The 22,511-nt window shown below is 41.0% G+C and overlaps 3 protein-coding genes across 3 annotated transcripts in view; 2 read left to right on the forward strand and 1 right to left on the reverse strand.

Annotated features, from left to right (window-relative positions):
- The window catches only part of LOC122411878 (titin homolog), a 1,333,995-nt gene extending 1,330,102 nt beyond the window's left edge, over positions 1–3,893 (forward strand). The window contains exon 7 of the mRNA XM_043420958.1: positions 1,967–3,893. Within this exon, the coding sequence (XP_043276893.1) occupies positions 1,967–2,082 (116 nt within the window). The 3' untranslated portion in view covers positions 2,083–3,893. The remainder of the gene's footprint in view (positions 1–1,966) is intronic.
- A 5,791-nt stretch (positions 3,894–9,684) lies between these two features.
- LOC122412394 (uncharacterized) lies at positions 9,685–11,124 on the reverse strand. The gene is made up of 2 exons (XM_043421870.1): positions 10,555–11,124; positions 9,685–10,272 (listed from the first exon to the last, which is right to left on the reverse strand). Exons 1-2 carry the CDS (start codon positions 11,122–11,124, stop codon positions 9,685–9,687), a joined length of 1,158 nt encoding a protein of 385 aa, XP_043277805.1.
- Positions 11,125–12,379: 1,255 nt separating this feature from the next.
- LOC122412395 (uncharacterized) lies at positions 12,380–14,956 on the forward strand. Its single transcript, XM_043421871.1, has 4 exons — positions 12,380–12,561; positions 13,396–14,008; positions 14,127–14,315; positions 14,528–14,956. Exons 1-4 carry the CDS (start codon positions 12,380–12,382, stop codon positions 14,954–14,956), a joined length of 1,413 nt encoding a protein of 470 aa, XP_043277806.1.
- Positions 14,957–22,511: the final 7,555 nt, after the last annotated feature.

A 22,511-nucleotide genomic window follows, 5' to 3' on the forward strand; every position in this document is an offset into this window, starting at 1 on the left:
TGTTTTTTGCGAAGCCCCTAGCTCATGTAGCTGTTGAGCTTCGTTCTTGTCGTGGTCACAGTACCTCTGTTTATATTGCTTCACGGTCTACAATGTAACAAGTAGAAGTGCACTAGTACGAACAAAAATGTCATACGAACAGAAAAGTCATTTGAGGGACCGTTTAATTAATGATTTTTTTTTTAAAACACAAAGGTAAAGTTTCATGTATTCAAGGGAGAAGTGCATTTTATGTTTGCATAACGATTTATGATTTTTTTCATGACGTTTGTCCCCAAAACAGGAAAAAAAATACAAAAGTCGTTTGAGGGACCGTTATATATTTTTCAAAAGATCTGAAAATTTGAGTAAGTCATTTTTTTTACATATACTAACACCCCTCTTCGGCCCACGAAAAAAAAAAAAAATATCGATTTTTTTTGAAGCACCCTAATAAACATATTTTTTTTTGAAACTTTATCGAAGAAAAATTTACGGATACACATGAGAGAACACTGTGTATAGTAATGTATAGTAGTGTATAGTAGTATGCATCCAAAAAATTTTCTTCATCGACGAATAGATTCTACTGAAAGATAACAGTTCAAAATTTAATTTCGTCAATTTTTTTCAAAAATATATTTCATGGGATTCTTTATCGTTGGATTGGTGGTATCTGAGAAGTAAAAAAGTTATTAATTGTAAAAAATAAATAAATTGTGTTGTAAATACAGACGCATAAATTCTAGAATGTGTGGTAACTTTTTCATAATCTTGAGCCTGTGCAAAGTTTTTTCTCAGCAATTACGCCACCGATCATGCTGATTGTGGGTGGAATCGAAAGAGAATTTATTAATTAATCTCCAGTTCAATTTTCAAAGCCTCAGATGACTCAGGAGTTTCGTAATTGAACTAAATGACATGCCAATTTTACCCCCACCACCGCGAATCGTTTTATTCAGAGAATAGATATTCTCGGCGAGCTCGGGCCAGCAGACGATAGCTTCTCAAGAGACTCTACCGAGTCTCTTGATAAAAACTTCAATTTGACCAATTAACTTTTAATTTCTTTTTTGATTTGGCATTCTTTCTTTGTTTAGTATAATTCGATCAATTTCAATCGCTTAAAGTCACGTACGCGTCCTATAGCCCATTAACGCTCTCTCTGCGCATGCGTCGTAGTCGCTTTTTACATTCTTCATTATTAATTTATTTTTGTTACATTGATTTGACTTGTGATCATTTTTCTTCGATTCATTATAATTTTCCGCTTCATTTCAGCTTAGTTACAATATTTTACGAAATCGCGTTTAATTTTAATTAACAAAACAAAAAAACATAATAGTTTTTAATACGCGGCGCCGCTAGTGTCGCGCTCCGCCGCTTGTATCGGGCCTTTGTATTGCCCACCAGTACGGCCGCCGCCGGCCAGCAGTGACGCGTCTCACCGGTATTTGTACGCCGCGTCGCGATGTTTTTCGAGGTTAGGTTGGGGTTCTGGTCGATTCGGGTCGTTCAGGAGGGCGTTACGTTACAATACAGATTAGTTTTTTTTTACAGATAATGTTTTTTCAAGATTTGTAAAATTGTTTTTGAATGGTTCAGTATTTTCTTTTATAAAGTAATTTTTTTGAAAATTAAAAAAAAAATTATTTCAAGTTTTTTTTATGGATGGAATTATTTTTATGAATGGAGCAAACGAGGGACCGTCAATGTATTTGTCCCAACCTTTTTTTTCCTAGGGGTGAATCTGTTTTCAGGGGAATCGCGAATCTGTCCCTCCTTGTCATTTGTTCGCTTTGAATTTTCAAGCTTCAAATGATAGTTGAAATTTTTTTCTTATATCTTTTATGCATCTGTGAAGTTAGTCGATTGATTTTAACACGGTGTAAAAACGGCTATTTCAGTCACGGAAAAGCGTGCGTAAAGTGCGGGTTAAGGTTACACTGTGCTATAAAAAATAATTGAGTTGTTGTCTTCGTTTCAGGAGAAAGTCTAGCTGAATTGCATCATAGTAGTGCAACTACAAGGCGTTCCGATGATGACGTAGGAGTTTCTCTATTGATGCTGATCTGGGCTGTCGTGCGTCTGGTGCTCAGATGAAGACCCTATGCTGAACAAGATGCAGCTATTTCCTTAAGGCGTCACGTATTGAATGGGGTTCAGAATGATACAAAAAAAATATGTAGACGAGCATAATGAAGAAGAAGAAGAAGAAGAAGAAGAAGAAGATGAAGAAGAAGAAGAAGAAGAAGAAGAAAAAGAGGAAGAAGAAGAAGAAGAGAAAATGGAAGGAGAAAAGTTGTACAGTCTGTGACGTGACATTTTGAGCCACGCCACTGGTACGGTTCCGTGTCGACCAGTGGACCGGATTTACGGTCCTACTTGACCGACGCACGCCGACTCGCGGGGCTGGACCGATCGGAGACTCAACTGGCGTAGAGGCGAAGTATTTTAGTTGGTTTTATTTTATTAAGTATGATTCTGTCTTTTCGGCGAAACACATGTAATTTCATCGCGTAACCCGCGAAAACGTGTGAACGCGGTCGAGAGTGTGTCAAGAGAGGAGACTGAGAGAGATAGAGCCTAGTAATTGAATCGTATCATTTTCTGTTTATTGCACTTTGGCCCTTTCACCCCACGTCGTTGCCCTCGCGCGGGAAAACGCGCTAGAGTTTCAGCACTATTCGTAAAAATATCTTTCTTGGTTAAATCGCGTGCTCGAGTGCGGATCCGTATTCCGGGTTTATTCATCGAAATCTGTGAGTGGGTGTCAAGGACTAGCGCCGGAAAAAGGCCCAATGTCAGTGGCCGCCCGCTAGTCTTCCTAACGTAGCAACCAAGAGCTGCAACCCCACCATCGTATCCTTGGGAACCGCGGTCCGAGTCAAATCAGCGCCTCGTCTAATGGGGTTCGGGTTCGTTTCCGAGTTGGAGGTGCTGAATTTCCTGGTGGTTTAAGAGTGGGCCCACCGTGGATTCAGGGACGCTTGGATTCATGAGGGAGGCCTCCCCTCTTTCCGGCAACGAACGCCGAATGGCCCTAGAGGAAGGCGACCAAGGAACGATTATTTGGAGGGACCTGTACTCGAGCGCGGGGTTTGAGAACCGTATCAGCCACATCGATCCTCGTTCGCTGGATCGAAGTGGGAATAACATTCCAATGGAATACGCGAAAAACTCCGAAATACCACGTGAGGCGTGAGGATAGGAGAGACGGAGAATAATCCAGTGCTGAAACACGGGCGCGTGGCCCTTCGTGGGGGGTAATGAGTGGTGGGGATAGCGCGAATTCGGGAGCTCTTGCCTACGAACGAGGCGAGGGATCACCAGTCTACGATCGATAACCGGTGCTGTGAGTCGAGTGTAGGTGCCTTTTGGATTACCTAGCTGGTCTTGGCTGATTCGGAGAAACTCTCGGTGAGCTCGTTCCTCGTTTTCTCCATTGTCGCGTTCGGCCCCGTGATTCCCTGATTGTTTGGCGTGTCCTTTGCATTATCTTAGCGTTTATTATATTTTATTTGGCGAGCCACGCAGTCGTGTTCTTTTGCGATAGTCTCGCGTTCATCTCCGCGTGGTAATAATTTTGAGTTTGGGGAATCACGGGGAAGGACAATCACGATCCGAATCGGCCTTTCTTTACTGGGAATTATTTCATTCATATTAGGGTATTTTCTGTGAGGATTTTGAGGGTATACTATGACGAATATTACGTCGTAATATTCCCGATTTTGTAACTTCGTATTTGTGAACCCCCGGGTTCGCCTCAGTCTCTCTCTCAGCGCGCGCTCAAGGCCAGCGTCGTCCTCGCGTGTTTACCTTTTTTCTCCTTTCGCTTCGCACTCGCCGTGCATGTTATCTCTCGCCGGGTTTGCTACCTTATATCCCGGCTTATTCTGTCTTGTGTATTTTCGTGGGTGCGTTACGTTTTGGCGCCACCGTTTTGGCGCGACCGTTTTGGCGCGAGCCGTTTGGGCGCTGGAACGTTTGGGCGCGAGGACGTTTTGGCGCCGCCGTTTGGGCGCGGGGACGTTTTGGCGCGGGGACGTTTTGGCGCGAGGTAGTTTTGACGCGACCATTTGAGCGTGAGGACGATTGGGCGCAAGGATGTTTGGACGCGATCGTGTCAAGGCAAAGACGCCGGCAAGAGTACGATTTCCGAGGCGCCAAGTTTTGACCATGCATTCTTCATATTTAGCCCAAAATAAGTTGTTTTTCAAGAGTAAAAAAAATCGAAATTTTGACTTTAAGGGGGTGAAACGGGGGTTGAAAGTTGAAGCATCATTATTATGTGTATGCTCCCTATATGTAGAGCCTTTTTTTTATCGAAAATGAGACTTGTCTCCAGTTGAATGAAAATCAAAACTGAAAAAGATCAAAAAATTTAAGGGGGTAAAACGGGGGTTGAGAGTTAGTGATTATTATATTTGTAGATCCTAATTTCAACCACGCAACCATCACATTTGTCTTAAACTTAGTTAAGCACGATGATAATCTACCCAAGACTAAGGGGCGGGGGGGAGGGGAATAAGAATCAGAATTTGCGCACCATTATGATTTCTGTGGCCCTCTTATTAATTTTCAAAAATTTATAACGGTTTCTCAGGGGCTCCGCCCCCCGAAACCCCCGGGGGGCTCTGCCCCTCACCCCGCCGGGGGCTCCGCCCCCTGGACCCCCTTTGGTGTTCCACACACGTTGTCTACGTTGTTAGCATCGAAAACATTTAGAGGGGGGGGGGGGGCGTTGTGCCACTTGATGGCCATATTGGGTTAACTGAAAACTTCGTTTCACAAGTACATGGGTTAGTTGAATATTGTGCAAATGTGCAATATATGAAAGGGGTTCAAGTTAGATTTCGCGAGAAGGCTCGGAAATATTGCCAAAAAAACATATGCAGACGCACATGGTGGGTGGGAAATAGTGGGGTGGGTGCGGGACATCTCGGATGGTGGGTGGGAAATAGTGAGGTGGGTTCGGGGCACCTCGGATGGCGGGTGGGACATAGTGGGGTGGCCACAGGACCCGCAAGGGGCTCTGTCTGGGTTGGAGAGGCAAGATACCCCACAATATGATGGGGTTTTCCACTATGGAATGCACCCCCCCTCGCCGGTATGTGCACTCCTCGGACCCCTCGCGCCGGCTACAGCTACCCATCATGATACGTGCAGCAACCCCAAACATGCCCCAACGGACATACTCCTTGGCAGACAACGAATCTATGAGAATTCCTCTTGCAACATTATCTTGGGAAATTGGCCCCCAGGAAGAATCGTCCCCACAAAAATCATTAACAAAAATTATTAATCAATTAAATCATCAATAATAATCCACTTGGAATCAGCGTTTTTCTGACGGACTGGCTACGACTCGTACTAAAAACATTGCGCTCGGCGTTAAATGTGCCATTTTGTCTCTCTGTTACACGTCATACCCCGTCTGTGCCTTCTCTCCCCCAGTTAGTGGCTTACGCCACACCTAACAATTTCCCAGGAGACGAATTTTTCAAAGGGGATTTTTTCTAGGGAGAAATTATGTGCGAGTGAATTTTCCGGGGACGAATTATCCAGGTCGTATTACCATTGGGTAAATTTTTCTGGTACCGGAGGGGGAGCATGCACACCTCAGGCGGTGCTCACCACAAAATCAGTGAAAATATTCCCCCCCGAGAACGAAGCTCCTAGCGCGAAAAGGTTGTCGCGCCAAAACGTCCTCGCGCCAAAACGTCCCCGCGCCCAAACGTACTCGCGCCAAAACGTCCTCGCGCCAAAACGTCCCCGCGCCAAAACGTCCCAGCGCCAAAACGTCCCCGCGCCCAAACGTCCTCGCGCCAAAACGTCCCCGCGCCCAAACGGCGGCGCCAAAACGTCCTCGCGCCCAAACGTCCCAGCGCCCAAACGGCTCGCGCCAAAACGGCCCCGCCAAAACGGTCGCGCCAAAACGGCGGCGCCAAAACGTCCTGCTTCCATTTTCTTTATCGGGTTTGATTCTTTCGTGTGCGAGTATTGCGTTATTATGTTTTGCTTTGTAAGTGGAATTCGTCAAGTTGCCTACAAGCCACAACGCACCGCTGCTTACCTATCCGTTTCGGACTACCTCGCAGCGGTGATTCCATCCTTTCTCTATCGGGATTTATTTCTTTCGGGTGTGATTATTGCGTTATTATATTTTGCTTTGTAAATGGAATTCGTCAAGTTGCCTACACGCCACGACGCCCCGCTGCTTACCTATCCATTCTGGACTACCTCGCAGTGGTGATTCCATATTTTCATTATCGGGTTTGATTATTTCGTGTGCGATTATTGCGTTATTATGTTTTACCTTGTAAATGGAATTCGTCAAGTTGCCTACAAGCCACGACGAACCGCTGCTTACCTATCCGTTTCGGACTACCTCGCAGCGGTGATCCCATACTTTCTTTATTTGATTTATTTCTTTCGCGTGCGATTACTGCGTCATTATGGTATACTATTCTTGTGTAAATGGAGCCGTCAAGTTGCCTACAAGCCACGACGCGCCGCTGCCTACCTATCCATTTTGGACTACCTCGCAGCGGCGACTCCAGATTTTCTTTAGCGGAGTTCCTTCCCTCGCGTACGGCTGATTCGATAGCCGATTTCGTTTCTTTATTATTTTGTTTATCAGTTCGATCGGATCCAGTTTTGTTACTATTTCTTGTATCATTGTTTGCGAGTCACGACTACCTCCGACTAATAAACCGCATTTTAAGTGAAATAATTACGCGTTGAGTATCTCTTTTGACCTTTTATGTTATCCCGTGTTGTTACTCCCATCTTGGGCCAGCCCCTCTACCGCTTAGTACCTCAGTTGGAGCTGAGTAGCCGGACCGTCCTCGGTCACCTGTGTCGGGTGGCTCAGAAGATCGTATTGGGCAAGGGAGGGCGAAAAATAAGTCGGTATTCCGACGGTACTTCGGTACCTGGCGCCCAGCTCGACCTCGCCGGTACGCCGCCACCCTTTAGCGGGTCAGGTGAGTCGAGAAGGGACAGGTTGGATCCTTTGCGGGGAAAAATCTCGTTACAAGTCTTTCTCAACTCGTTAAGTTACTCGAAGTCGACAGATATTTTTTGACGTCAAGTTGATTAACATACAAATTCTGATAAGGAAATGAAAGCGGTTGTATATCGAGGCGAAACATGCTTTCTTAACATTGAAATAGCTCGATCGATTGTTGACATATTGCAATTGTCAACAGCTGATGAGCAGCATTAGTATGTTGGCGCAAGTGAAGCGGTGCTAATACAGACGAACTAAAATTCTCTATTGCGTAATTTCTTTCCCAATTTTATTTTCAATTAATTAATTCAATTATCGGTGAGATTCTAAACCAAATTGAAGGCCATAATTATTTTAAACAATCAGAAGGAAATTTCGGAACATACATTTAAAAAATTCTATTTATTTCGAAAATACGAAATTCTTAGCATGCACGACATGAATACCGATTTATCTGACCAATTACGACTCAGCTATAAAAATAAAGCACCAATTAACGGTCAAATTGCGGGTTTGAATTTAAGTCGAAGTGCAGTCTTATTACACCGGAACATAGAAAAAGTGGTCATGTTGTCAAAAACCGATAAAAATGTCAAAAAATCGCATTTTTCAGTATTCAAAATATTTTTCTGACTTATATCATGCACGATTCCTATATGATATGATGCGCTGAATTCGAACTCAGGGATGTTTCAGCTCGTCCACCTCTACTAAGCCTTTAGTAAATTGCGAAATACCATTAAAAATGCCAAAAACTGGTATTTGCGAGTATTTGCATATTCAACCGATTTCATGCATGATTTTCATGTGATTTAGTGCGCTAAATCGATATTCCAGATTTACATAGCTTTAGATCATCAAAACATTGAGCAAATAGCGAAAAACCTTCAAAAATTGTTATCAAATCATAGTTATGAGTATTCTAAACAAATGTTTTGACCTGAATTAGGTATGTTATTTATGTATTAAAATTAATTTTACTTGATTGGTTGTAGGAAAACTGCAGAAAAATTTCGCCAAGACCACCGGTTCCCGCCTAATTTCCCCTGGTGTCAATGTGAGCGCGCTCCGACCAGCCATCAAGGGTACTCAGACACGAACTTCCCTTTGCTATGCCGCATTGGGCCAGCCAGTACAGAGTTAAGGGGTCTCACCTATACGGCTAAAACCGTTGATAGAGGCCCCTGAAGCCATACAACGACCCAATATGCATCTCAGGTCGAGTTTTCATTCTTGTCCCTGGATTCGTGAAACGGAGTCCGAACCACCCGGGATCCCGTTAGAAACATTTGAAATAAACCCATTTTTTATTGGTGTTCTTGGTCGGAATTCAAACCTGGGACCCGCAATATGCAAGCCAAAATCTTAATCCGGACCAACCGTTCTCCTTGCTTCATTGAATGATATTTTCTTCTTTTGTGGATTCTGAAAGTATATGAGAAAATAGCTTTATCGGTATTGAATTGTTCTTTTATAATGAACTCTTTTTTCCTCAAATATTCCATGCAGCGAATTTCTCTGTCTCCTTATATCGTTTCTTTTCATATATGTCTTCAGCGTTCAGCGAAAATCTCTCATCACTTTGACGTTCCACCTTCCTTAATACGGACTCTTCATTTCACTTATACGTTGATGGAAACGTTCTCCAACTCAAATTTTTATAATTGTTCAATAACTCTTCTACCAATTTCTGATAATTCTCACTTTTCCTATTTTCTAAGAAGTTTGGAGATATATTTTCAAAACTTATCCAAGCAGCTTTTTCGACATCGAACATTGCTCCAAAAAAACTTTCGTCCGGAAATAAACGATAAATTCGAAGTCGATCAAAAGTTTCCTCTATTAGTTCATCTTCACTTTAGCTTTAATATACTGCTTCATAAAACCGAGCTAAATATGTAATGGTGGTAGAAGATATTTTGAAGGATCAATTAATGGTACTCGTATTATGTTTTTACTACTGGGATCGAAGTTTGCTCTCGTTAGCCATTCTTTCTGAACGTAGTGTTATTTCCTATTCCTACTATACCATAAACATGAAAAGCATGGTGACACGACATAATATCACATGACAAAATATCACACGAAAAAATATCACGGACAAAATATCACACAATAAAATATCACCGCGACAAAATATCACACAATAAAATATCACCGCGACAAAATATCACAGCGACAAAATATCACAGCGACAAAATATCAAAGTGACAAAATATCACAGCGACAAAATATTCCACGATAAAATATCACGCGACAAAATATCACACGACAAAATATCATACGACTAAATATCACTGGGATATGAAATACCCCACAACAAAAAATTACAATGACTGATTATCGAAGCCAGACATGAATTTTTCAAATCGATTGATGTTCGACACGGTATAAATCTCAAAGATTCTGTTTGAGAATTTAAGAGGAGGATTTCGATCTAATAAAACACGAGACTTTATTCACCCGTCTTCTCTCATTCGCCATATTGCTTTTTACTACCGCCGTTCGGCACTTCACCGCTAGGGGCGTTACAATCGAGAACATCCCGCCCGCTTTGAAAGATCGTCTTTCAACAACTTAAATAGCAGAATGTATTGAGGAAACAAACTATATAATTCTAAGATAAAGAAACAAACGAAATTAAAATATTTTTCTTCAAGATATCCCACTGACAATTTTTTTTTTAAGCTTCAATCGTCTCTGTCAGGCAAGGGACAAGGCTTTTTTACAGGTCTCTTGTACAGTCCACCAGAAGTACGGACTGTAGCGACTCGAACCAATCCGTCTGCTTCGGGATGAACCTCCACCACTCGTCCGTGGACCCAGTGTAACGGTGGCACATTATCCTCGTCGATGAGAACCAAGGTGCTGATTTTCAAGTTGCTGCCTTGAGTGTTCCATTTTTGCCGTTTCTGCAGATATTCTTTTGACCATCGCTTCCAGTAATGCTGGCACACCTTTTGAACGTGTTGCCACCGTGAGAGGCAGTTGTCTGGAACTTCCAGGTAATCGTGATCTGCCGGTAATAATAGCGAGTCCCCCACCAAGAAATGGGCTGGGGTGAAGGCTAAGATGTCGTCAGAACTGCTTGATAGCGGGGTGAGGGGTCGTGAATTAAGGATTGATTCGATTTCAGTTGACAAGATATAATATTCCTCGAAAGTCCATACGAAGCCCTTTGTGACGGTGTTAAAATGACGTTTGGTAGCCTTCACAGCGGCCTCCCAAAGTCCCCCGAAATGTGGAGCTCTAGGCGGAATAAATTTCCACTGTATCTTCTGCCGACTCAAGTGATCGAATATCGTGCTCTTTTCTTTTTTCAAGAACTCGTAGACCTCTGTTAATTCGCACGCTGCACCTCCAAAGTTAGTCCCGTTATCGGAAGCGATTTGTGCGACAATTCCTCTTCATGCGACGAATCTCCGAAGTGCTGCAAGGAATGCTTCCGTGATCAGCTCTGTAACCAGCTCTAAATGCGTAGCTTTGGTTGCGAAGCACGTAAAAACTGCAATCCAAGATTTGAAGATGTGCATTCTTCCACGTCGGCGGCTCTCTCTAACCGAAATCGGTCCCACATAAGCTATTCCTGTGTTTGTGAAAGGTTTCAAGGATCCTCGCACTCTGTCTGGAGGCAAACGGCCCATCTGCACATCCAGAGGTTTTGGATTTCGACGATAACAATCGATACAAGCTCTAGACACCTTTCTTGCTTCTCGGCGTCCGCTTAAAATCCAGTAACGTTGTCTAATTGAATGTAACAATTGCTCGGGCCCGCAATGATGTAGTCTTTGATGCTCGGCTGTCATTATAATTTTGGTCACGTGGTGTCTGTCTGGCAGAACGACCGGGTGTTTTAGGGTTTCCGGTAAGTTCGCTTGCGATAATCTGCCACCGACTCTTATAAGACCCCTTTCATCAAGAAAGGGGCTAAGCGAGGTGAGCTTGCTCCCTTTCAGCATCTGCCGCCCGCGCTCCAAGGCTAGACACTCTTGAATGAATGACTCTTCTTGCGTCATCCTTGCAATTGCTATTTCTGCTTGTTCGAGCTCTTCCACTGATAGTGCGTCGGTCCTTTTGTTTCCCTTTGCGTTTTCCTTAAACCTCAAGCAATAATCAACGACCCGCCGCATTTTATTGAAAGATGAGAAGTGTTTTAAGATCTGCTCGCACGTTGTCCTCGTCACGGCGAATACTGCTGTTGCTTTTATTTCTGATGAGGCAATGTCAATTACCTTGCGGTTAAGGCCACTTCCCTGTGATTAGCCACGAAGGCCCGTACCACCATAGTTCGCTATGCAACCAATCTTCAACTGGCATGCCTCGAGAAATCAAATCCGCCGGATTATCCTTTGTAGGCACATGCAGCCATACGGCGTTTTGTGTCAATTGCTGTATTTTGGTAACCCGGTTGGCAACGTACGTTTTGCGAATGTTTGGCGATGAAACAATCCAACTTAAAACAATTGTTGAGTCACTCCAAAGAAAGATATTTTTTATTCTTTCTCCAAGGGACCCTTTGGTTGCATCACACAATTTGGCAAGCAGAAGGGCTGCGTTTAACTCGAGTTTGGGTAGAGATATTGTTTTGAGCGGTGCAACTCTACCTCTTGAAGTGATTAACTGCGATTGGATTTCTTGTTGTTTATGAAGACTACATAAAGGCACGCCCCGTACGCTTTCTCTGACGCATCGCTAAAGCCGATAAGGTCGAAGTTTTTCTCCGAGTTTTTTGGATTTATGTTTCGCGGAATGCGCTTCTCATTGAATTTTGACAGTGACTGATCCCAGAGCGTTTGTAGTTCCTCCGGCAGACTTTCATCCCATTCTATGGTCAATTGCCACATTTTTTGCATTATGCATTTCGCGTTGACGATGACTGGTCCCAAAAGCCCTAATGGATCGAATATTTGGGCTATCGTATAAAGAACGATCCTCTTTGTCCTTTTAGGTGTCTGCTCAACAGTAACCTTGTATTGCAATGTATCCGTTTTGGCATCCCATAGCAGACCCAATGTTTTAAGCGCTCCTTCTCGATCGATGATCAAAAAACTGTCTGTTTTTTCGTTGGCTTGCGATAAGTTCTCTAATATCTTGCTGTCGTTCGCACGCCATTTTCTCAATTGGAACTGTCCTCGCTGAAGAATTTGAGACAGTTGCTGCTGTAGTGTTATGGCTTTGCCGATTGTGTACGTACCCGTTAGGACATCATCCATATAAAAATCCTGTTTGAGGACTCTTGCTGCCTCTGGAAAGTTCGTATCTTCGTCGCCTCAAATTTCATTGAATGATATCGTACACACTGGACAAAAACTTCAAACAGACTTTATCGATGTCGTCCTGTGGTTTCGACAATTTAAATACGTTTTCACCGCAGATATAGAGAAAATGTATCGACAAATAAACGTTCATCCTGAAGACTGGGATCTACAGCGTATTTTATGGCTTAATAGTTCAGGAGAAATAGAAAAATATCAGCTGACCACCGTTACATATGGACTTGCTTGTGCTCCATTTCTCGCTATGAGGGTTATGCTTCAACTTATTCAAGACGAAGGACACAAATTTCCGTTAGCAAAAGATGTTTTAAAGCACTGACGGTATGTAGACGACGTGTTCGGAGGAGGAGATACTATAAAACAGGTACAAGATATCGTCTCACAAGTTGATGGTATTTGTATGGCTGGATGCTTTCCACTTCAAAAGTGGGTTAGCAATAACAATGCTTGTCTTGAGTCACTTCCAAAGGAAAGGCTCGGGACAGAAGTTGCTCGCAAAATTCAAGAACAATCCGTAGTACATGCCTTAGGATTGTCATGGAACCCACGATCCGATAATTTCCAATTTTTTGAACAAACCAAAACCGACCAATCAATCATAACAAAACGGACAATTCTATCTCAAGTGGCACAATTATTTGATCCACTGGGATTTATTGCCCCAGTCACAATTCGAGCAAAAATATTTCTTCAAGAGTTGTGGTTATTAAAATTTGGATGGGACACAGAAATACCTCCAAATTTAAGAACAAAATGGATTAATTTCAAATCCCAGTTATCAAATCTTTCTCTTTTGTCAATCCCGCGATGGATGGGAATTCTTTCTAATGCGTGTCTAGAAATAGACGGATTTTCCGACGCATCTCAAGAAGCTATTGCTTCAGTTGTGTATATTCGTTCACAAATATCACTAAAAGAAATTCCTATTATTTCACTCGTATCTTCAAAAACTAAGGTAGCACCGTTGAAACGGCTTACCATCCCACGGTTGGAATTATCTGCAGCAGTATTATTAACACGTCTTGTTTCTCACATTATTCGAGTGTTGAATCTCCACAATACTCCTATAATTTTGTGGACAGATTCATCAATTGTGCACACGTGGATTAACAATCATCCATCCAGGTGGAAGGAATTTGTCCACAATCGTGTTTGTTTAATTCAAGAAACATTACCCACTGCTCAATGGAGACTGATTCCTGGAAAAATGAATCCTGCCGATTGTGCTACCAGAGGACTAACTCCAGAACAACTGTCAACTCATGAGCTCTGGTGGTCTGGACCAGATTGGCTCAAACAATCGGAACCTCACTGGCCATCAGTCAATCCAACAACTCCTCCTTCTACTCAATTAGAAGAGCGACCTCCAACTGTTTTTACGACGATTATGAAGTCTCCTCCTTTATGGGAATTAGTCTATAAATATTCTTCACTCACCAAACTTTTAAGAATCACAGCTATTTGTCGCCGAACAGTATTAATTTTCAAAAAATTAGCTAAATCCATTACAATTGAGCCTATTAGTCCAGAAGAAATTGATTGGGCTAAACAATTTTGGTGTTTACAAGTACAAATATCAGAATTTCCAAATGAACACAAACTTCTTCAAGAAAACCAACCTTTATCGAAGTCCAGCTCTTTGTACAGATTTACTCCATTTATCGATTCAGTTGGACTCATAAGAATTGGCGGTCGACTTCACAATTCACCACTGAATTATCCGGTCAAACATCCTATCGTATTGCCTCGACGACATTTATTCAGCAATCTTTTAATCGCTTCATCACATCTACGCACCTTACATGGAGGTACGCAAGTCACATTAAATGATCTGCGTAACCAATTTTGGATTTTAGGAGGACGAGCTTCAATCAGGTCATTTATTCTTAAATGCGTCAAATGCTCACGATATCGTGGAGAATGTGCAAAACAACTTATGGGTCGATTACCATCCGCAAGAACAACACCATCTCGACCCTTTTTACATTCCGGAGTCGACTATGCTGGCCCATTTTTATTCAAATCCTGGAAGGGACGAGGGTCTCGTAATTACAAAGCCTATTTCGCATTGTTTGTTTGTTTCGCGACCTCTGCTATTCATATTGAATTAGTAACCGATTATACTACTGAATCATTTATTGCCGCATACAAACGATTTACATCACGACGAGGTGTTTGTGCTACTCTATTTAGCGACTGTGGTACCAATTTTATCGGCACTAATTCAGAATTACGTAAAAATTTAACAAATGCTAAGAAAGAATTAGGAAAATTAGCATCGTTGTTAGCCAATGACGGAACTAAATGGATTTTCAATCCACCTGCGAGTCCTCATTTCGGAGGGAAATGGGAGGCAGGCGTTAAATCTGTCAAGTATCATCTTAAAAGGATTGTTGGAGACACTATTTTAACCTATGAAGAAATGACAACCGTACTTAATCAAATTGAGGCTATCTTGAATTCTCGACCTTTATGCCCATTATCTGATGATCCTGACGACTTGACGGCGCTCACACCTGGACATTTTTTGATTGGAGAACCACTGATTACTATACCAGAACCTTCTCTTGCTTTGATTAAGATTTCAAGAATGTCAATATGGCAATTAACGAGTCACATTGTAGCAAAATTTTGGAATCAATGGAGTAAAAGTTGTTTGCAAAGATATCTAGCCAACTACAAATAGACTGAACCATCTAATATTATCAAAGTCGGAACTCTTGTTTTAATAACCGATGAACGATTATCTCCATCTAAGTGGCCACTCGCTAGAGTTATTGAACTTCATCCAGGTCCAGATTCATTAACTCGAGTCGTAACAGTTAAAACCCAAACGTCCATATTTAAAAGACCCATTGTCAAATTGTGTCCGTTGCCGATTCAAGTTGAAACAATGTGAATGTTTGCTGGTTGGACCAGCAAAGGTGGGGGGAAAATGTTCAAATCAGATGAATGTAGTGAGGGAATATTCATAAACTAAATGTGGTTTTTTGGGGGTGATCTTTTTTTTTCCTGTTGATTGCGGGTGTGTTTTTTTTGGCTTCTTGCTGTTGTTTTCGTTCGTGACTCTCATAGAATGAAAAGAAAAACTTTTCTGTATTCATTGTATTTTGTTCATTGAAGAAATAAATTAACGATTGGTTCCTTTTTCAACGTGTCAGCATTACCATTTATTGAATAATATCAAGATCAGAGAATAATCACTCGAATTGATTAACATAAGTCAGCAATCTCCTCTCCTCCTGAATAACCCAGGTAACCTTATTTACTCAATCACATTAATACAACTACTGACATGAACATATTCTGGATTAAGAATTGTCTGTCGAGCCTTGAGCAGAGTTGATTACGCTCGTCAGACATTTTTCTTAATATTCAATTAAAAAACCAACCCAATATTTTCATGCAAAAACAGTCTGAGAATTGTGTTCGCTAATGGACTTATTGGCTCCTTGTGTTTTCACATCTTTTCATCGTGCAATTCCGCGTTACTCAAGTAGTCTGGGTAATTTTCGCTCATAAATCTATACCGAGACTTTGTTTCATTTATGAGCCGGCTACTTGAGTGACCAAAATTGAGTCAACCAAACAACTCAACTCACTCATATGCAAATTGCTTTACACAAGCCTTTTCAGAGCTGTCATTCGCTTGTGTAAACGGTTAATTGACCTACAATTATAATGACTGTCTTAACCACTGTTTTTATTCCAGTCTTATTCTATCGTATCGTTATTCTATTTAATTCTGTATTTCTACCGAACCAGGTATCTAACAAACGTTATAAGCCGAAAATTATATCGCGGCCTCCAACCCGCTTTCCACCATGCTCTTTGGTTCTTAATTGACAAAACATATTAGAATACAAGGGAAAAAATAGCCAAAGTCCAAGGACAGACATGTGACGAAATATTTCTAGCACAATTTTGACGAAAAATAGGTCGTTTTTCGTGGAAACCAACGTTATAAGCAGTAAATCGTAAATAATTCATAGCAATTTAAATTAAAATTATATATTCATCAAAACATAAATAAGGAACTTTCGAGAAAAAAGACGTGATATCAAACCATAAACTTCCCCTAGGGAAAAAAAAGGTTGGGACAAGTACATTGATGGTATCGTGTTTGCTGATAATTCCATCCATAAAAAAAAAACTTGGAAATCGATGCCTCATTCTTCTTATTTGATTCGAACAGCTAAATCAATTGAAAAAAATTCCATCTAATTTACGTGCAGCATTAAAATTTATTATATCAATTCGAGGCCAAGTATTTTCTAATGAATTGAAAAAAGTTACCACTTGAGTTACGTGCAGCACTAAAATTTATGATATCAATCAGTGGACAAGTATTTTATTAGTAACTCCAAATTTTGACATTATTAAATTGTTCTAAGAGGCTTTTAAATCCAAAAAAAATCACATGAAAGCTAGTCATTCGTTACTCTATGGTGGCAAAGACTTATAAGAAAATCGATTCTTTTCAGTCTTTCAGGAGCTTCTGAAATCGATTTTTCTCGGACTTTCAGGATCCTTTGGTATTATTCACACAATTCAACGTCGATTAAATCGATACAAATTATGTTTAAATAAGTGTTAAAAGTACTTGTCCGGCCCATCACTATACATTCAATAAAAAATCAATCATGAAAAAACGAAATTGTACGGCAGAATCTGGTTAAAAATTTGTTGAAATGCGATTCATTATTAGTTTAATGCTTTTAATAATAGTATAGGTTAGTTCTTATTCCGTATGGAATTCGTTCGCTGGAAGTAAAAATTGACATCATTGAATATAAACTGGACAGTTATTTTGGAAGCTTGAACATATATATTATGTACAATTTGTTTCATTTATCGATGCAGAATAAAATCCCTTGTATATTGCGGAATAATTTGTTTCCGTTTTTTATTAAATTAGTGCAACTAAGTAAAAATTACTTGAAGATAATTGTCTCAATTCCCTCTGCATGAATACTTGTGACTTGTGAACCATCAATTCTAGACAAACCCTGATTTTTATTTGGATAAACAATTTAAACAGAAAGTGATGGGCCGGACAAGTACTTTTAACACTTATTTAAACATAATTTGTATCGATCCAATCGACGTTGAATTGTGTGAATAATACCAAAGGATCCTGAAAGTCCGAGAAAAATCGACTTTCTTATAAGTCTTTGCCACCATAGAGTAACGAATGACTAGCTTGCATGTGTTTTTTTTTGGATTTAAAAGCTTCTTAGAACAATTTAATAATGTCAAAATTTAGAGTTACTAATAAAATACTTGTCCACTGATTGATATCATAAATTTTAGTGCTGCACGTAACTCAAGTGGTAACTTTTTTCAATTCATTAGAAAATACTTGGCCTGGAATTGATATAATAAATTTTAATGCTGCACGTAAATTAGATGGAATTTTTTTCAATTTTTGCTGATAATTTCATAAAAAAGATTATCCCATAAAAAATGTTCGTATGAGAATGAAATCTATAAAAATGTACTAAACAAATAATTCATAGAAATTTAAACTAAAATCCTATAGCCATCATAACATAAATGAGGAACTTTTGAGAAAAAAGGCGCGATATCAAACTATAAACTTCCCCTAGGGAAAAGAAGGTTGGGACAAGTCCATTGATGATCCCTTGTTTGATGACATAGAAAAAAGATTCAGAACCAGGAAAAAAATTCTATAGAAATAATAAACGAAAAATTGTTAAGTTCAAAAAAATTCAACAAAAATAAAAAACAATCGAAAAAAATTCTGTAATGAAAAATAAAAAAATTTTCAAAAAAATTCATAAATATTGAACAAATTGAAAAATGTACTATACAAGTTACATGCAGTATAAAAATGTATGATATCAATTGGAGGACAAGTTTTTATTGATAATTTGGAATATTTATCGAACAAATCGGAAACTTTAATTGAAAAATTGACGTTTTATGCATAGGAGCCACTAATCATTCATGATAATTATTTTCAAGAAAAAAGGTCTTGAAAAAAAAGTCATAACAGAAGTTACGTGCAGTACTAAAATGTATTATATCAATTCGAGGCCAAGTATTTATCAGTTATTCGAAATCAAGAGACTCGGTAGAGTCTCGGGACAAGTACATTGATACCTCTGTCGTCTGCTGGCCTGAGGCTCTCGCCGAGACTATATTTTCTCTGAATAAAACGATTCGCCGTGGTGGGGGTAAAATTGGCATGCGATTTTCTTTAATTACGAAACTCATGAGTTCTGTACGGCTTTGAAAATTGAACTTTCAGCTAATTAAGAAGTTCTCTGTCGAATGAGCCCAAAATCAGCATGATCGGTGTCGTAATTGCTGAGAAAAAACTTTGCACGGGCTTAAGATTATGCAAAAGTTACTAACACATTCAGGATTCGACGTATCTGTATCAAGAGACACAGTAGAGTCTCGGGACAAGTACATTGACAGCCCTGTCGTCTGCTGGCCCGAGGCTCTCGCCGAGCATACTTTCTCTGAATAAAACGATTCGCCGTGATGGGGGTAAAATTGGCAAGTGATTTTTTTGAATTACCGAAGTTATGAGTCATCTGAGGCTTTGAAAATTGAACTTTCAGCTAATTAAGAAATGCTCTTTAGATTGCGCCCAAAATCAACACGATCGGTGGCATAAATGCTGAGAAAAAACTTTGCACGGGCTCAAGATTATGCAAAAGTTACTGACACATCACGAGTTCGACGTATACGTATACGCGTTTTGACGTAGTTAGTGGTAGTAGAGTTGTTGCCTCTACGCATTCTGATTGGCTCAACGATGTCGGCTCCTCCAGCTGCTAGGCCGACCGCGGGTGGGGCTCAAGAGTTAGAAGGCCTAAAATAGCGAACAGGAATTCTGTATATCTTGTGACCGAAATTTTCATATTTTCAAACTTTGTCACAAAACTCTCCGTTTCTCTCTCTCGTCGATTTTTGTTTCGGGAAAAATCCCGTGGGCGCCAGTCGCTGAACGACACGACGAAAAAGAGAAAGAGAAAATGTTGACCAGCTTGGCTGGCAGCGGGATGGGGGTGGGCGAAAGGAAGAATAACTTGGAATCTCAACTCACAATTTGATGTTACAATTTAAAGATTAGTTGAACACTTCGTTTATTCGTATATTTGATTAACAAATTTCTATATCGCTGGTGAGAATTTTAACGGGACTACCACGCAATTCGGGGGAAAACGTCGCGAACCACATTCACACACGATCGGGATCCTACACACTTTATAATTTAATATCGAGCTCGTTTCGTCCTGTCACAGAACTACTTGTGGTCAGGGAATTCTTAGATGGAAAATTACGATGCACCAATTATTTACGGGATCAAAAGAAATCACCGAGCCCCCGCTGATCGGTTACTCGGCCGAGCTGTTTTCCCACCGCACGCGTAAGCGAATCCGATCCACTCACTCTATCTCACTCAAACTTACTCAAATATTCCCGACTTTTTCCCCACGAATCCTCGCACAATTATCACGACACGGAGATTTTCGAGCACGGCCACGCAAGCTACATTTACTTTACTTTTAATTTTGTCGGAAAAAATTTGCGGCCCAGTTGAAAAAGAAATCAAACGAACGAAAATATCAATGTTTGTTGAAACGATGTAGTACCCGTAATGAAAGTCGTAGAGACTTTTCGAATACACCAAAGTAAAGCTAAATGTCTTCTCTTCAAAATACGCCTTGTTGCATCCAAATATCTAAACCAGCGGTGCAGTAGCATTAAAAAGAACGTGAGAACATTTTTGGATATGCGTATAGATCTCTCGCCACGTTACGACGAGTGGGAGAGAGAGGGAACGAGTCTTCGCGCGCTGTCTCTCGCGCTCGATCGGGCGCGAGTAGAGGGGATATCGCGTTCAGTGGACTGGGCGAAACGAAACGGGACAAAAGTAACGTTTCGTGCAAAGGACGTATGTCCAAAGGTAAACAAACGCTACTTAAGTCTTTCTGACTCCAAGCGACTAGAGCGTACCGAAACATTCGATTTTAATTGCTTAAATCATCATATCTCAGGATTGAGTAAACGGATTTACTTGCAATAAGGATCAATTGAAAGAGAAAAATCGAAAAAAAATTATCACTAATTTTCAGATTTTTAACTACAATGGTTTATCCGTGAGAACGGTTTGAAAAACGTTATGACGTCATAAATCGACATATTCGCGTATATAAGAGTGCGGCAGGGCTCGCGCTGACTTTTCTTTTACACTTTCGTTTTTTTTTTTTAATACTTGGCGTCGAGCCGCTACCGCGTCTCTTGATTCAACAGCGTTTATAATAACCCCTAGCCCAAATATGACATACGACGTAGACTAACGACGGGAACAGAAATTTGCCGATGTTTAATTCCCATCTCAATTGACGATTCTGGAACTCCGAAAAAGGTTTGACGCCCCTCTAGACGGGACTCCCCTGAGATGTCGATGACTTCAGAATTTGAAATTTCAATCGTCCAGAATCTTCGGGAATGTTCTGTAACGGGCGGCCTGTAATTGTGTGTTTCGATGTGACAAGAATGTGTTTTGCGTACGAGCCCTGCTCGAAGTACGCCGATGTTGTGATCTTTCCGGGAAGTAACCAAGTGTGTGAGCTCCACTCAAAATACACTGATACAACGATGACTGGTTTTCCTCTCTGAATTATCGAAATCTTAGTTTTCGGGACGGCTCGCATGAAAAATAATAAAAATAAATCACGGGGTATGAATTCATTATTCTTAAAATCCTTATTCTACAAAAGGTTTGCGTGGTCGTGCGTGGTCGAAGCAACGAGCGAAAGACGGGAGACTGCGAAAGACATCTTTTCATGTCATATTTCCGTTTGTGACAATCGCCAAAAATAAAATTGTCACAATCTATATATGCATTATACAGAATGCCTGTTCGCCATTTTAGGCCTTCTAACTTTTGAGTCTTACCCTGACCGCGCTCAGACTCCGTGAATATTATATATATTGTGACGAAACACTCGCGCGACGGCCCGAGCCCGTCGAAACTAACGAAACTCCGCGATCTTTAGATCGCGGACAAAACATCGCGGCGACCACGCTCGTCGATATTGACAGGTGGCGGCCATCTTAGGCCGGTAGGCATGAGCCCGAGCGTGGCAACCGGCACCGCTCTGAACTTCGCCGCGCTATATTTTTTGGAAATTAATTCCTTTTGCATTTTGTTATTTCAAGTCGCCCGAGCACGTAATTACGATCAAAATTTTCAGAAAAATAACACGAGTTTAAGAAAAATGATCACAAGTCAAATTAATAACATAAAATCTAATCACAATGAAAAATGTAAAAAGCGACTACGACGCATGCGCGGGGAGAGCGTCGATGGGCTATAGGACGCGTACGTGACTTTTAGCGATTATAATTTTACGAATCATATTAAAACAGCTAACAATGTTAAAAAATAAAGGAAATTAAATAATAACGGATCAAATCGAAGTTTTTGTTGTTGAACATCGTAATAAGCTGTAAATCATAAAAAGCGGTAGTCCGCGCATCGTATGTTAGCCCGCTCGACCAACGGGCGAGCGTGAATCATGGCAACGGGCCAATCGGAGTAGGCGTTACAGAAAGGTGCACAGAACCGAGCGAAAACGGAGATTCTCGGCGCTCGAGAATTTTATGGTGGGGACACGGGTATAAGAAGCGCTGCGCGACTCATTCGGCAGACAGTTCTCCCTGGCTAAAGAATCAACTCAGACCTCTCTTAGTACACCTCGACATCAGCCTCAGCAATACTAAACCTATGCTCAAAATTTCTGGGGTTCCCGTAGCGCGGACTCTCGGATCGACTCGGCGACGTCTCGATCCCATAGCCCGTGGACGGTGAATTGCCTATTTCCTTGGATGCCTGGATTCTCGGAGCGACTCGGCGACGTCTCGATCCCATAATCCAGGGTCCGCACCTAACCTCTAAAAAATTTCCGGCTTTCCGTCGCACGGAGTTCTCGGATCGATTCGGTGACGTCTCGATCCCATAACACGTGGACGGGAGGTTACCTCTACCCTGTAAATGCACGGACTCTCGAAGGGATTCGGTGACGTTTCTATCCCATAGCCCGTGGTTTACATCCTACCTTTTCACTTTTTTATATCTTTCTTATTGTTGAGGAGGATTAAAAATTTATTCTATTATCAAAAATTAGATTCTCGTTTGAAAAACATTGTCCGAGGTGGTCCAGGTAGGGAGATCTAGACCCATTTTAGAAAATAAT

Source organism: Venturia canescens, chromosome 6 (genome assembly GCF_019457755.1).
Source record: "Venturia canescens isolate UGA chromosome 6, ASM1945775v1, whole genome shotgun sequence".
In the NCBI taxonomy this organism is placed as follows: Eukaryota; Metazoa; Arthropoda; class Insecta; order Hymenoptera; family Ichneumonidae; genus Venturia; species Venturia canescens.

Coding starts and splice junctions, on each gene's coding strand:
- LOC122412395 (XM_043421871.1), top strand. CDS start 12,380: ATGTATCGACAAATAAACGTTCATCCTGAAGACTGGGATCTACAGCGT. Junction 12,562..13,395: donor GACGAAGGACACAAATTTCC/GTTAGCAAAAGA, acceptor TCATCCATCCAG/GTGGAAGGAATTTGTCCACA. Junction 14,009..14,126: donor ATCCGGTCAAACATCCTATC/GTATTGCCTCGA, acceptor TTTGGATTTTAG/GAGGACGAGCTTCAATCAGG.
- LOC122412394 (XM_043421870.1), bottom strand. CDS start 11,124: ATGCGGCGGGTCGTTGATTATTGCTTGAGGTTTAAGGAAAACGCAAAG. Junction 10,273..10,554: donor CTTATGTGGGACCGATTTCG/GTTAGAGAGAGC, acceptor TTGAGTCGGCAG/AAGATACAGTGGAAATTTAT.